At 35.5% G+C, this 15,704-nt stretch overlaps 1 protein-coding gene across 6 annotated transcripts in view; it reads right to left on the reverse strand.

Annotated features, from left to right (window-relative positions):
• Positions 1 to 15,704, reverse strand: part of STXBP4 (syntaxin binding protein 4) — a 168,684-nt gene that overhangs the window by 123,893 nt on the left and 29,087 nt on the right. For all 6 annotated transcript variants that reach the window (XM_042915451.1, XM_042915450.1, XM_042915452.1 and 3 more), the window contains 2 exons: positions 15,621 to 15,699; positions 9,323 to 9,417 (listed from right to left, as the gene is read on the reverse strand). In XM_042915451.1, coding sequence (XP_042771385.1) covers positions 9,323 to 9,417; positions 15,621 to 15,699 — 174 coding nt within the window. The remainder of the gene's footprint in view (positions 1 to 9,322; positions 9,418 to 15,620; positions 15,700 to 15,704) is intronic.

Raw genomic sequence — 15,704 nt, forward strand, 5'->3', positions numbered from 1 at the left:
AATTTAATAGAAGTGTGTATAGGATATACCGTGGCAAAAACAAACTGGTTAATGTATAAGTGGTTGGGCACAGTGAGAGAAGGAGACAGGAGGAAGGAAGAATATTAGGAAAAATTCATTAAAAAGTTATTTTAGAATTTAGCTAAGTATCATCTGCCTCCTCTGTCTACATAGTCATAAATATTTGCCTTACACAACATGGAATACTGGTTCTTAACATTTCTTAAAAATTTTTTATGTTTATTCATTTTTGAGAGACAGAGTGCAAGTGGGGGAAGAGCAGAGAGAGAGGGAGACACAGAATTCGAAGCAGGCTCCAGGCTCTGAGCTGTCAGCACACAGCCCAACATGACACTAGAACCCAGGAACTGTGAGATCACGACCTGAGCCAAAGTTGGACACTCAACCGACTGAGCCACCCAGGCACCCCTGGTTCTTAACTTTTGATGTTCTTTTCCTTCAATTATAAAAATGCTACACACACACACACACACACACACACACACACACACACACACACAAAGAGAGTAATACAAAGAATATCCATGTACTCAAATACTCATTGATATTTGCTTGATTGATATATATATATATATATATATATATATATATATATATATATAAAGAAATAAACACTATAGACTTGGTTGAAAGCTTTCTCCATTGTTCCTCAGCAGGAACCACTATCCTAAGGTTGGTATATCCTTCCTTTCCATGATTTGATACCATTACTACATGTATTCCCTAATGTTATGTATTCTTGTGCACTTAAAATTTTACATCAATAGTATAATACAAATGGATACACTTACAAATTATTTTTATTTTTACTTTAATGCTATGATTTCATAATTGCTCAATATTGTTATCTGTGAAACTAGTTCACTTAACTTTAAATGGTATCCCACTGTATGAATATAAATTATATACTCTCTGATTGATGGGCTTTTATCATTACCCCTACTTATTTTTTAATACAAAACATTATACATATCTTCTTGTGTGGATGTGTGAAAATTTCTCTGCAGTATATCCCTAGAAGAGGAAATGCTGAGTCACATATGTATTGTATCTATATATTGTATCTATCTATCTATCTATCTATCCTCAACTTTACTAGATACTGTAAAATTACTCTCACACTGGTTGTAACAATTTACACACATCACTAGTATATAAGCCCTTTTATTTTTCTATATTTTAAGAGCACTTGCTGTTTTCACACTTTAAATTTTGTTAATATGTTGAATATGAAATAGTATGTTGTTTGTTAAATTCCCTTCGTTATAAGTGAGATTAAACTTCTTTTACATGTTTATCAGCAATGTTTTTAACTCATAAATTACTTAGCAATATGTTTTAAGTTGTTATACATGGTTTTAAGAAATATTTTTGCTAGTGACTCCTAAATTTGGTGACATTCTCCCAAAAGTGAAAACAAAGGAAGTCTTCAGATCTTGCAAAATGTCCCCTGAGGCAAAAAAAACAAAAACAAAAACAAAAAAACACTGTACCCTTTATCCTTGAAAACTGCTCCAGAGACAAACACTGTTAATGGTTTGATGTATAATTTTCTAAATTTTTAAATGAATATACATACACCTATATATTAAATATACATAAATTATGTGTTTATTTACTTTATTTACAGCAATTATTACATACAGTGTTGTACATTACTTAAAAAGTATTAACATATTATAGGTTTCTATTCTGTACATTTTACATCTCTTGCATGCATTTCAAAACTGCTGTGATAGTGCATTAGCACTTAAGTATACATATATTTCAAATTTTGAATATAGCAAAACATTGTATAACTTTTAACTTTTGAATTTCTTTTAACCTTTTGAATTTCTCCCTACAGGTAATACCTGTCACACTTTTGGTTTAATATTCCCAAGTATTTTACTATATAACATTTGATATATATTAAAAACAAATATATAACAGATATACATGTCTTAAGGCAGGAAAATAACTTAAAAATTCCATGAATCCATCTAAGAAGTACAAAACTGCCAGTACTGCTGAATTCAGGTGATATATTCCTACTCCTTTAGAGTAGGAATGGTTTCGTCATTCCTCCATATTGCTATGTACTCTTGTAACATCAGCATATTCATCTTCACTGATAAATATCTGATTAGAGGAACATTCCACAATTTATTCATCCCTGACTCCTGTACATTGGGGTTTTCTGCTTACTAACAATGCAACAATGAACATTCTTGTACACATCTAAAACTTTCTGTAGGGTTTTACTCCTTACTTAGGAGTAGTTTTGGTGGGTCTTTTTTCTTTTTCTTTTTTTTGAATGATGGTAGGACTTCTGAAAATATTTTCAGGGCGCCTGGGTGGTTCAGGTTCAGTTGGTTAAGTGTCTGAGTTCGGTTCAGGTCACGATCTCACAGTTCGTGTGTTCGAGCCCCATGTCGGGCTCAGTGCTGACAGCTAAGAGCCTGGAGCCTACTACGGACTCTATATTTCCTCTCTCTGCCCCTCCCCTGCTTATGCTCTGTCTCTCTTGCTCTTTCTCAAAAATAAACATTAAAACAAATTTTTTAATAAAAATATTTTAGATAGCAGTATTTTTTTTTTAATTTTTTTTTTTACGTTTATTTATTTTTGAGACAGAGAGAAAGCATGACCGGGGGAGGGTCAGAGAGCGAGGGAGACACAGAATCTGAAACAGGCTCCAGGCTCTGAGCTGTCAGCACAGAGCCCAATGCGGGGCTTGAACTCACAGACTGTGAGATCATGACCTGAGCCGAAGTCGGCCGCCCAACTGACTGAGCCACCCAGGCGCCCTGATAGCAGTATTTTTTAATGTTATAAGTATTACAAATATTTTCTCCCAGTTTTTGGCATAACCTTTTACTCTTTTATATTCTCTTTATGGAGTCTCTTATGGACAATTGCCAGGTATGTTTGTATACCATTATTTTATATTTTTTAAATATATGTTTATAAAATATTTTAAGTTTTGGGTTTTGTATAAATAGTATCATACTATACAAATCAATATGTAACTTTTTGTTTTAATAACAAGATTTCTTGAGATGTAATTCACCTATCATAAGGTTCATGATTTTAGGGTATAGTTGCATAGTTTTTAGTACATTGACAAGTTGGGCATCAATCACCACAAACTGTAGAACATTTTCATTGCCTTAAAAGGAAACTCTATACCCACCAGCAGTCACTTGCTATTTCCCTGTCCCCCTAGCTCCAGGCAACCACTAATTTATATCCTGTCTCTATGGATTTGCCAATTCTGAGCGTTTCATATTAATAGAATCATATCATTGTGGCTTTTTGTCTGCTTCTTTCATTAGCTTAATGTTTCAAGGTCTATCTATGTTGGAGCATGCATTAGGACTTCATTCCTTGGGGCACCTGGGTGGCTCAGTCGGTTAAGCGTCCGACTTCGCTTCAGGCCAGTAATCTCGCAGTTTGTGAGTTCGAGCCCCACGTCAGGCTCTGTGCTGACAGCTCGGAGCCTGGAGCCTGCTTCGGATTCTGTGTCTCCCTCTCTCTCTCAGCCCCTCCCATGCTCATGCTCTGTCTCTGTCTCTTGATAATAGATAAATGTTAAAAAAAAAAAAAATTAAGAACTTTTTTCCTTTTATAGCTCAATAATAACTGTCCATTATATGTATGTACTATATTTTATCTTTTTTAAGTTAAAAAAGGGTAAATCGAGAGTAAAAGAAACGAGCTATTAGTATAAAAACAGCAGGTAGATAATAACAAATTAGAAACTCAACAGGAAATATAAGATGGCTGCAAAGATACAGTGAACTAAAGAAACAATGTCGGGGTGCCTGGGTGGCTCAGTCGGTTTAATGTCCGACTTCAGCTCAGGTCATGATCTTGTGGTTCATGGGTTTGAGCCCCACATAGGGCTCTGTGCTGGCAGCTCAGAACCTGGAGCCTGCTTCAGATTCTGCGACTCCCTCTATCTCTGCTCCTCTCCCGCTTGTGCTCTGTCTCTGTCTCTCAAAAATGAATAAACGTTAAAAAAATTTTTAAAAAGAAGGAAACAGTGTCTCACTAAAGCTAAAATACTAAGCAATAATACGCATATAAGTTTGGAAGAGGCTTATCAGAGTTAAAGTATCATACATGCCCCTGTATGTTCAAAAGAACGGTGAAGATGTTATTAACTTTAGACTGATTAAGTTCAAGATACATGTTGAACTTTTAAGGTAATCACTAAAAGAATAGCAAAAGAAGGCATAATTTCCTTTTTAAAATTTTTAAATGTTTATTTATTTTAGAAAGAGAGAGAGAGAATGAGTGAGAGAGGGGCAAAGAGAGAGGGAGACACAGAAACAGAAGCAGGCTTCAGGCTCTGAGCTGTCAGCACAGAGCCCAACACGGGGCTTGAACCCACAAACCATGAGATCATGACCTGAAGTCAGATGCTTAACCAACTGAGCTACCCAGGTGCCTCATAATTTCTAAATAAGTTAGGGGAGAAAAAATAAAATGCAAAAACAACCAACCAAATATTCAAACATAACCAAACCAAAGAATACAATAAAGGGGGAAGGGGAAGAAGTAATAGAACAAAAGTATTATTTTAATAAAATGGTAGAAATAAGTAAAAATGTATTATAATTACACAAACTATTAAGTATGTGGAGCCATGGGAACGTCTGCATAAGACTAGTGGGAATGCTACTTTACAAATCAATGCACCAATCCAACAATTACTTTCTGAGCAGTTACTATGAGTCACGCATTTTTTTAGGAACCAGAGAAAAGGAAGTGAAAATTTTGGCAACACCTCAAGTACAGATGAAGGTAAATAAACATTTTGACCTCATCATGTTTTAGTAAATCAACTTTTAAAAAGCATATGAATGATAAGCTTGAAATTTAGAAGAGTTATCTCTTGGGGAGAGAGAGAGGTGTATATGATCAAGAAGAAACACACAGGCAATGTCAAAAATTCTCATTCTTAGCTATGTGGTGGGTACAGGTGTGTTTGTTTTAGTATTCTTTAAGCTGTACATGCACAATATAATCATTCTGTGTATGACTGATATTTTCATATAAAGAAATAAAAACAACTTTACAGAAGTAAAGCAAACAAAACACCTGTCACAGAAGGTAAGCAATATATGATTATTATTGGGGCGCCTGGTGGCTCAGTTGGTTGAGCATGCGACTCTTGATTTCAGCTCAGGTCATGATCCCAGGGTCATGGGATTGAGCCCTGTGGGGGCTCTGCACTGAGTATGGAGCCTGCTTAAGATTCTCTCTCCCTCCCTCTGCCTCTCTGTCACTCTCCCCTACTTGTGCTCTTTCTCTAAAAATAAATAAATAAATAAAAGTATATGATTATTTTTATACTAAGTAATAATAATTACAAAATAAAATCAGCTACAATGGAAACTGACCTAGAACTAAACTTGAGAAATTTATTCTAGATGAATACAGCATGTCAGTGAGGTAAGTTCATAAATATAAGCAGGAAATAATCTATTTCTGGTCAAAAAATAGGTTCCAAAAATTTCTTGAATAATAATGAATGTCATCTTTTAACCTTTGGCAAAAATGCAAATTTGTTAATTGGACAAATAAATGCCCTTAACTCTAATGTCTGAATGATGAATTTAAAAAAAAATTAACTTCTTTACAATATTCATCACATACTTCCCAACCTAATACAAAGAACATCTCATTAACTGTAATCAGACACTGGGTATGCCGTTGCTCACTACAGCTTTCTTCAAATGTTACAGAAATGGCAAGAGGTAATGTAAATATCAGCGAAATGGCATCTGTATCCCAAAGCATCTTTCTTAGGTACAAAAATACAGATAGCATACAAGTACAGTAATTCTTTGTCTTCAAGCCAACTAATAAATTGTATACCTATTTGCTGTGTTTACCATGTCTACTTACAGGTTTAACATTAGGATTAAATGAGACCCACAGTACTCATAAAAATACTTAAAAAAATATGGCACTGCAAATAACTATGGTGAACTTATTTTAAAATATCTGTAAAATTACATCATCCTCAGGCAAAAAGGCAATCCATTTTTCCGGCAAGGAATTAAGAGATAAGTAGTTCTGTATTAGAAATCACTTTCCAGTATATCCTGATACAAAATCGTCTAAGTAGACTGGTAAAACATAGAGGATTTCATGAAGACAATGCCATATATGTATATGTCTTGACAGGTAATTTGCTTCAGCAAATTCTAACCTCTCGTCTTTCATAAAAATTGTACTGAGTAGGCTAATTACTTAATAATCACATGATCAGTCAATACCTTTTCCTTGTGAAATTTTATTATAATAATTTCCTAGATGCTATATGTAATATATTTACAGAAGATAAAGGAAAAAGATAATTTTATTTCATTTTAAATATTTAATCACATTGGCCTTATCTGTTACTGAATCTGTCTGCAAAGTAGCAACTGAAATAGAAGGACCTATTTCAAATGGAATGATACAGATATTATTATATTATTATGCAACTAAACGAAAAAGGAAAGGTAGCTCAGCAAATATTTTGGTAGATAGGAGCTAATTTGGATTTTGGGGAAAAAAAATTCTTATTAAGTAAGATACAGTTTCAAACTCTGAAAACAAAGAATGCTCTACTAAATAAAGTCACTAATATATTTTGAATAAAAACGCTGAATTTACACAGAACATGGGTTGCCATTACTGTAAAACTGCCATTTTATTTTTCCAGAAAAACAATTTGTTTATGCTAAAAGGAGGACCAAAACCTAAAAATTCTGATTAACAGTAAAACAACTCAAATTTCTCAGAGTCTGTATAAATTTAGATGATTTTCTTATCTCTAAGATAATTAGATTAAAAAATAGCATGTGCTAGTCATGCGGTTATGGGGTGATGATGGGAGTTTGGAGCTGATGGCTAAGAAAGGATTCTTGAAGATGTCTTTGGTGCAAAAAGGTGATTTTATTAAAGTACGGGGACAGGACCCATGGGCAGAAAGAGCTGCACTGGGGTTGTGACGGGTAACTGTCTACTCTCAGGTTGGGAGGGGGTTAGGGACAGTGTAAGTCTCTAAGGAATTTTGGAAGCAAGGTTTCCAGGACCTTGAGGGGCTAGCTGTTGTTAGGAAAATGCTATTTATTACTGTTTAGTAAAATCTAGTCATGAGACCCTTCAGATGTACATCAGGGAATCATATGCTTGGAGTATGATTGCCAGCATATATCTTGGGGGAGTTGAGATAAAGGAAGGTTACCAAAGGAATTTTTATATGTTAAAGTAGACTTACAGGATGGGGTATCAGGACTAATGTTAAGCCAAGATTCCCTTTTGTCCCTAGCAAAGTGTCATCATTGAGGCAGCTGAGCTCCTAGAGGGAGGTCACTCTGCCTGGTTCAAGGACTTGTCAATGGACTGTAGGCAGTAAGGGAATTTAATTTTTCATTTGCCTTTGTTTCCCACATCACCATGGCCGGCACTTAAACCCCTTTACATCTTGATGAGGGTGATATTAGGGCTCCAGGAAACAGTCTATAGGTTTCTGGAGATTAGGTATGGATAAGATTGCCCTTTACTTGTAGTTTACTAATTTACCCGTAAAACTGAAGCAGACACCTATCCTGCATGACTGTGATCTCTATCAGTCAACAACTTGCTTTCTTTCCTTTCCCCAGTTCTTGGGCAGCCAGGAGTGTCTGAGGAATATCACACACATCCCACCTAGAGGGGGGGATGCTGTTAGCCTGTACTTTGCCCTCAGCTTGCCCTATGCTCCCTCATCACTAGGAAAGCTTAAATCAAATAAAAGAACAAGGCTGCCAAGTAGTTATTAGCTGGATAACTTTCTCCTTACCCAGAGAAATGGTTAGTATTAAATATTGGATGTTCAGAAATGCATATTAAAGCAACATCATTAAAAAACAATAACTTTATTTTTTAGTCATTTATAGATTTTTTAAACCTCAAATAATCCAGCCACCAATAAAAAGAGAGTACACGTTAGCAGAAGAGAGCCAGGAGTTTGAAAATCTAAGGGAGATATCTTAAGTACTTAATAATGGGAAAGTTTTAATGAGCACAAATCAAGTGTTTAAACAGTGGTGGGTGTACTAGATACTGCTGTGAAGAAACTTTATCTCACTGTCAAAACAAAATACACATAAGAGTATTCAGCACTACGATGTGATGTTAAGTGATGTAGATGTGCAAAACAAGGGAAACAACTATAATAGACACAGGGACTGGAACTGAGTTACAATTTGAACAATGGTTAAGATTTAAATTGACTACGAAAACGGCACTGGTATAGGACCATGCAAAGATGTGAATATGGGAATAAGTGCAATGTGTATTGATTGTAGCTATGTACTTTCAACTCCTCCTAAAATGTAAAAAATCCTTATCCACAAAAACTGACAGGAAACAGAGGCTGTGGACCTTCAGCCCTATATCCACTTTCATATTAAAAAACAAACAAGGGGCGCCTGGGTGGCTCAGTCGGTTGAGCGTCCGACTTCAGCTCAGGTCACTTCAGCTCAGGTCACGATCTCACGGACCGTGAGTTCGAGCCCCGCGTCGGGCTCTGGGCTGATGGCTCAGAGCCTGGAGCCTGCTTCCAGTTCTGTGTCTCCCTCTCTCTCTGCCCCTCCCCCGTTCATGCTCTGTCTCTCTCTGTCTCAAAAATAAATAAACGTTAAAAAATAAAAAAATAAAAAAAAACAAAAAACAAAAAACACGGCACATTTTTGCTGTAAGCTCCCTGGTGACCTGACAGGAAAAGCTCTAAAATGCTTTTCTACTTTTAATTCTTCCTTTTTAATCACCTTAGGTTTCTTTCACATACAATACTTTACTCTCCCCAGGACTATTTTTTGGCACCTCCAAGTACATTCTACCATTTTCTTTGTATTTAGTGAGCATCTGACTATTTTGTTGTTTAGGATTTAGTTTCCCTTTGCTTTTTAAAAGCTTAAATAATGGAGAATTGTTTCCTTGCACTTATTGCTTTTACATACACTTTGTCATAATTTATTCCATGTTCCCTTTGATTCTACATTGTAAAACATCACATTTGTCTTACTCTTGCACAGGAGGAAACTGATTAATTTGGTGTCAATTTAGTTACCAAAGGTTTTATTTCTATTTTGTACTCCTGAGTTGGCTGCTCAACTCAAACATAAATAATTAAAACCCAAACTGCCATTCATTTAATTGCAAATAAGTTAACTCTTCAAGAAAGTAATGGCTTTAGTTCTTTACCCTCTCAAAGAATAAGAATACTTTCTCACTGTTGTTTTATGGAAGAAAAAGGGAAATTTAAAGTATTTACCATTTCCAGTTTCTCGGCCTTAAGGCGAACAGAAGGATTTAGGGAAATCTTCTTTCCTTGTGGTCCATAATTATCAGTCCAGGCAGGGGCAATATCTAAGAGACAACAGGGTGCACGTTAATTGGAAATTTAATTGGAATAGAACTTTTCATTTGACAGAATGTGTTCTGGGTTCCTGCTGTTCAAAAATAATTCTGGCTAATCAGTTGGCAGTTTTCACTTTTGTTTTCATGATTTTTTTTTCTTTAAATCTAAAATGTATTATATCAATCAGCTTCACTAAAGCATTAAAAGATATGATATAAAAAGAATGGCCAATTACGCATTAAGTCCCATGGAAATATTAATTTAAAAGACAAACATATATCCTACCACTACCCCATCATCATCATGTCTTACTCGTTGTAAACCGAAGTCTTTTTTCTTCCAAATAAGTAAAATCGTATTAGGAATTCAAAAAGATCGTGATACTTCTTTGACAGGCAAATGGGGTTTTGTTAGGGGAGTTCTGAAGGTACTAAGGAAAAACTCATAAATGCAAATTGTTTCAAGTTTGCACCTTAAGTATGATAGACTCAGAACTTCTGGAACCAAAAATCCTATTTCTTATTTTACAGAAGGGTTATATTTCAAGGAGCATAGATGGACTTTCAAGAACTAAATTTCATACACCTCTCACCCATCCTAACAACCTTCTCAAACTCCACTGATGATTTAGATGTGCCTTTGTCCTTGCTGCATGAGTAAGAGACCAGACGCCACAAGGGACTAGACCTTGAAAAATTATTTTTTTTTTTTTCATTTTTTTTCAGTTTATTTATGTTGTGAGACAGAGACATAGAGAGAGAGAGAAAGAGAGAGCGCAAGGAGGGGAGGGGCAGAGATAAAGGGAAAGAATCCCAAGCAGGCTTTGCACTGTCAGTACAGAGCCCGATGTGGGGCTAGAACTCACAAACCGTGTGATCATGACCTGAGCCAAAATCAAAGGAGTCGGACACTTAACCAACTGAGGCACCCAGGAGCCCCGAAAAATTATTTGTTTTAATATGACAAAGTTTGTGAAACAAATTCCTGTAATTCATGTCAATCCTTACATCTAAATTGTCACTATTCTAAATACACTTCTAAATGGTATTTTACTAGTTCTACATAGAAACAAGAGGAAGAGAAAAAACTTTTTGAAATGTCACATCTTTATGCAGTGTTTTAATTTTTTTAAATTTCTCAGAGCATCTGTCTCTAAGTACAAAATGATTTGCATTCTCTTTCTTAAGAACATAAGAAGCGCATATGAAAATAAATAGTCTTCCTCTAAACCTTTAACACATCCTTAACATTCTATGTAAAATCTTGAATATAGCTTATAGGTGTCAAGATCATAAAAAAAATGGTTACTGACTTTTAGTTTCAAATGGAATCAAACCTTAAGCAAGCGTGATTTTAGTATAATAGACTTCTATTATACAATTCCGATAAAAGCAGCAAAGTCTCTTTTGTTAACATGATACCTAATTTTTAGCTATGAGACAAAAAATAGTATATATCTACATATCTGTATCTATATTTTTTTCTCTTAAGTGAAATTCTGTGCCAAACCTATAGTGTGGCACAAAAGATCGGCATGGAGTGGTATAGAAGACCCAACAGCAGATAAGTCAAACTTTTATTTTTCATTTTTAAGGTATGGATTTGTGAGGCTTGACAATGACCTTCAGCTTGGTGCCTGACCTGCAGTTAAGGCACATGAATACTAGGTGGACCCAAGCTAACTTAATTATGATTTCAGACCAATAATCTTAATCCTGGGAGTGAATTACTCAATTCAAGTGTAAATGTGTGGAAGGGATGGGGGATGGGAGGGAGAGAGAGCAGACAGAGAGGGAAGGACAGGGACACACACAGCATCCAACCCACACTAAGACCTTCATTCTCACCTACATCCTCCTAGATCTAAGCATAAAAATTTGCTATGTGTAACAGTGGAAATTAACAGAAGATCAGCTCTTATTCACGCTTACTTTTAGCTAGGCAGTGCATTAAGTACTTCATATAGATACACTCATTAAGCTTTACTATAACCATATGACATATATGTTGCTATTCCCATTGAAAAGATGAAGAGATCAAGGCCCAAAAACATAAAGAAACTAGCCTATGATCACATAGCTAGTAGGTGACCATGTCAGGTTTCTAAACTCTTGTGACTCCCAGAGCTATTATTCTTTTTCTTTTGTTTGTTTGTTTAGAGAGTGCCAGTGAGAGAGCAAGCAAGAGTCGGGGAGGAACAGAGACAGAGGAAGGCAGAATCCCAAGCAGGCTCCATGCTGTCAGCACAGCTCGATCCCAAGAACTGTGAGATCATGACCTGAACCCAAATCAAGAGTCAGACACTTAACCGACTGAGCCACCCAGGTGCCCCAAAGCCATTATTCTTAAGTGTTGTATCTTTTATCAGGTTTTCTCATCTGTAAAGTAGAATAAAAGAGTCCACCTTACTGGGATTGTAAAGGTAAAATAAAAAACCATAGAAAACTATTAATGAACACTATCGAATATTGTTAATATTAACAAAGCAAAATATTTTAAAAGATTTAATGTAAAATTACACTAACCCCCCATTGAACAATATGCAATCATGGCTTAACAAAATCTCACTTTCTTTCAGATGACCTTCCCCTAAACCTATACCTTTGAGTCAAAACCTTAGGAGGATTTGTGCATAAATCTGGCATGCTTTGGTAATTCAGAATAGCTTGACCTGAAAAGCCTCCATAGACAGACAGCTTTTCCCATTTGCCAGTGACATCTCTCAATTCTGGCCTCAAGCTCTTGATTTGCTCCTCTCTAGGGGAGTGAGGATTTTCAAAGGATGGCTTATTATTCTCTTGGATCTTCTTTTCTATTCCTCTTTTTAGGAGAAGAAAGAGAATGTTTAAGAGAGCAGGATCAAAACCATTTGGTTTGTACCATGAACCCTCCATGGATATCTTTCCCTATCACTATTTGGTTTCAGTTCTAAAACCTTAGTGTGGGAGGACTGTGGTTTGTGTTATGGCAAAGTTAAAGCAACGATAACATTTCTTCACGCAATAATTCTTTACTAATTTTTTTAGGAATGTCTTTAGTATGTTTTCAGCCCACTTATAAGATCATGTGTTGGTTACCTTATAGCAATAGGTAACCAAATGGCTGTGGGTTCTGAAATAAATTTATATAATAGAAAAGTTGTTAAAAACATATTCGACTAGTGTGTGGATTTTTAAAATTCTAACCAGTTTTACACTTTGGAATAATTTTGAGATGGGAACAGAGGTAGATTTGCCTCAATTAAGTTTAATTTTTGTTGAGGTTAACATTAAAACTTGTTTACATTTTTTTAATAAATACCAGCTGGCCAAAGGAATTTAGATGTGACAGTTAATGGTCTAATTTGGGAACAATCTATAATTAAGTGCTTATAACAGACAAATCACAACATAGATAAGTTACCTAGAGATAATTTAGAGTTGATTTTGTTTTTTTTTCCCCCCACAGAAACATTTGGCCTACGACATTTATGTGAAAGTAAAAATCTAGGACTAACTCAATGCTAATTCTACCCTAGGAAACTGTTCTGTTTTAATTGCATTTTAATATTTACTTTTCATACAGCTTACTCACTCAAATGTATTTTTCATTAAATCATTTTTCTATTACAAAATATGGTATTGTCTATTTTAGTCACTGATGTAAATTTACTTCATTTTATTCATCGCTCTGGGATCCCTTTGCTCTAATCAGATCTGCCTCCTAGGATCATCTGACACCTAGCTGGTCCTTAGTTCTTTACTATTGCTCATGGTACCTCTTCACTTGGGATGATCTCCTTCATCCATCGAATGATGTTTACCACTTCTTTCAAGATCTGGATGATGTCTGTTTTTTGCTAAGAATTCTGCATGTTGTGGCAAATCCTTTACTATGTACTAGTTTTGGGGGGTGGCGGGAGGATGCAGAATTGAATTAAAGGATGGGAGCTTTTGCTTCTGCTCTAAAAACATGCCCTGGAATATTATCTGAGCTACACCTTAGTCTGTGGGTTCTGTAATATTAGTAACAGCAAACTTTACTGAGCATATGCTATGTACCAATTACAGTGTTAAGTGCCTGATGTGCATGATTTCACACAGGAGTATTAGCTCACAAAGACCCACTAGGCGACTATTTCAAAGTCACACAGCTGATAATTTAGGAGCAAAGACATGAACGTCTGGGTCTGACATTTGCATTCAGAGCCTGTGCCTTCCCTACACCACGCTCACCCATTTCTCTCCTCAGTCCACTTCCTTCATGTCTTTGCACTGTTTGTGACAAAACAGTATGTTCCTCTGAGCATGAAGACCACTCACATCCTGCTCCAGTTAACAAAGAACACTGCAAACAGCAGTTATTCAATAAAATAGACACATACGTATATATGTTCTAATCTGAATAATGAAAGTTTTTTTTAACTCCATGTTTTATTTCACCATAGACTATTAAATAGTTCATGGAAAATATCCTAATTCCTTCATAATTCCTACTGAACTATGTTTTCTACATATAGGACATACTCAGTAAATGCTTCTTGAATTAATAAAAGACTGAGAAGCATTGAGTAGTTCAATTACTTTCTTTTTTTGTTTGTTTGTTTTAATGTTTATTTTATTTTTGAGAGAGAGACAGACAGAGCGTGAGCAGGGGAGGGTAAGAGAGAGAGACACACACAGAATCCCAAGCAGTTTCCAGGCTCTGAGCTGTCAGCACAGAGATAGACGTGGGGCTCGAACTCATAAGCCGTGAGATCATGACCTGAGCTGAAGTCAGATGCTTAACCGACTGAGCCACCCAGGTGCCCCTCAATTACTTTCCAAATTAAAAATATGTTATATAAATGTATCCTCACCATCGTTTGTTTTTTTCATTTATCTTTTTTTTTCTCACATGAGAAAAAACAATACATCCAGAGAATAGAAATTAATTACATTAAGGGGATAATACTAATAAAGTTTCTAAGAGTCAACAGACTCCACCCAGTAAAAGGGCATATAATTTATGGCTAAAGACTGCTGCCGACCCACTGGTAAATACTGCTCCAAATCAGAGGAAACCACTATGGAATCCGCTTTAAGTTCCTGTTAAGTGTGGTGCCTGTGTGCTGTGGTCTGAATGTTTGTGTCCTCCCCACATTCACATGTTGAAACCCTAACCCTCAAAGATGATGGCATTAGGAGATGCCTTAGGTGATAAGGGAGGAGCTCATGGATGGGATTAGTGTTCTTATAAAAGAGATCCCATAGGCTTTCCTACTGCCTCCCCACATGAGGACATGATGGTAAGCCTGCAACCTGAAGAAGGCTCTTACCGGGACCCTGCCAACACCATAATTCTGGACTTCAAGCCCCCAGAACTGTTAGAAATAAATGTCTGTTGTTGATAAGCCACCCAGTCTGTGGTATTTTGTTACAGTAGCCCAAGTGGACTATCATACTATATAATTTATACTAACTTGTCCTTATTTTACAATTTTGATCTAGATTAATGCCATTAAAAATTAAAATATACAGGTAACAGTTTGCATTATAATTTAAACATATGTAATTAAAATTTCCTTTCTATAAGCATGGCTTTTTGATTGTTGTTGTAGTACTTAATTTTTGGAGATAATTTAAAAGGAAGGCTTTTTTTTCTTGATATCTCAGCCACTAACAGATACTTTACAGTTTGATAAAAATTCTTTTCTTATGTAGGTTACACAGTTAATACTTCATTGTTTTAAAAAGTCAGTAAATCATTTTATGGTAATCATAAGCAATAATATTCAATTCATAACATTGATGTTCTTTCTAACTTACATCTATAATAATCTCTTCTTAAAAAAACATATTTCTTAAGCTATGCTCCTATCTATAATACCTCTTAAAGGTGGGTTTAATAAACCTCATCAGTATTTCACTAAAAGGACAAGGCAGCCTAATCTTGATTTAAAGGCGAGTTTACATTATTTGGTTTCAACCGTCCATTGGTTATTACAGCTTCACAGATACCGCTATGATAATGCATCTTAAAATTTCAACTCTTTGTTAAGGAAAATTTCTAATAAAAATCATAATCTAACAAGGACCACTGCACAATACATTCATTTTACTCTTTTATTCATTGAAGGAAAAAAGGCATAATGCACCCTTCTTTAAAGTCTATTAAGTCACATTATGTACTCCTCGTTGAGAAAGAGTAATTGAAAGAAATAACAGTAAAGAGGAATTAAATGTGCATTTACCTGTATTAGACATATCCGTAGGGCTGTTTTCTGAAGAAGTAATTGGAGTCTGTTCTGTTTTCTTGTATCCAGTTTTTATCTATG

The sequence above is a fragment of the Panthera leo genome, chromosome E1 (genome assembly GCF_018350215.1).
Source record: "Panthera leo isolate Ple1 chromosome E1, P.leo_Ple1_pat1.1, whole genome shotgun sequence".
NCBI classification, from domain to species: Eukaryota; Metazoa; Chordata; class Mammalia; order Carnivora; family Felidae; genus Panthera; species Panthera leo.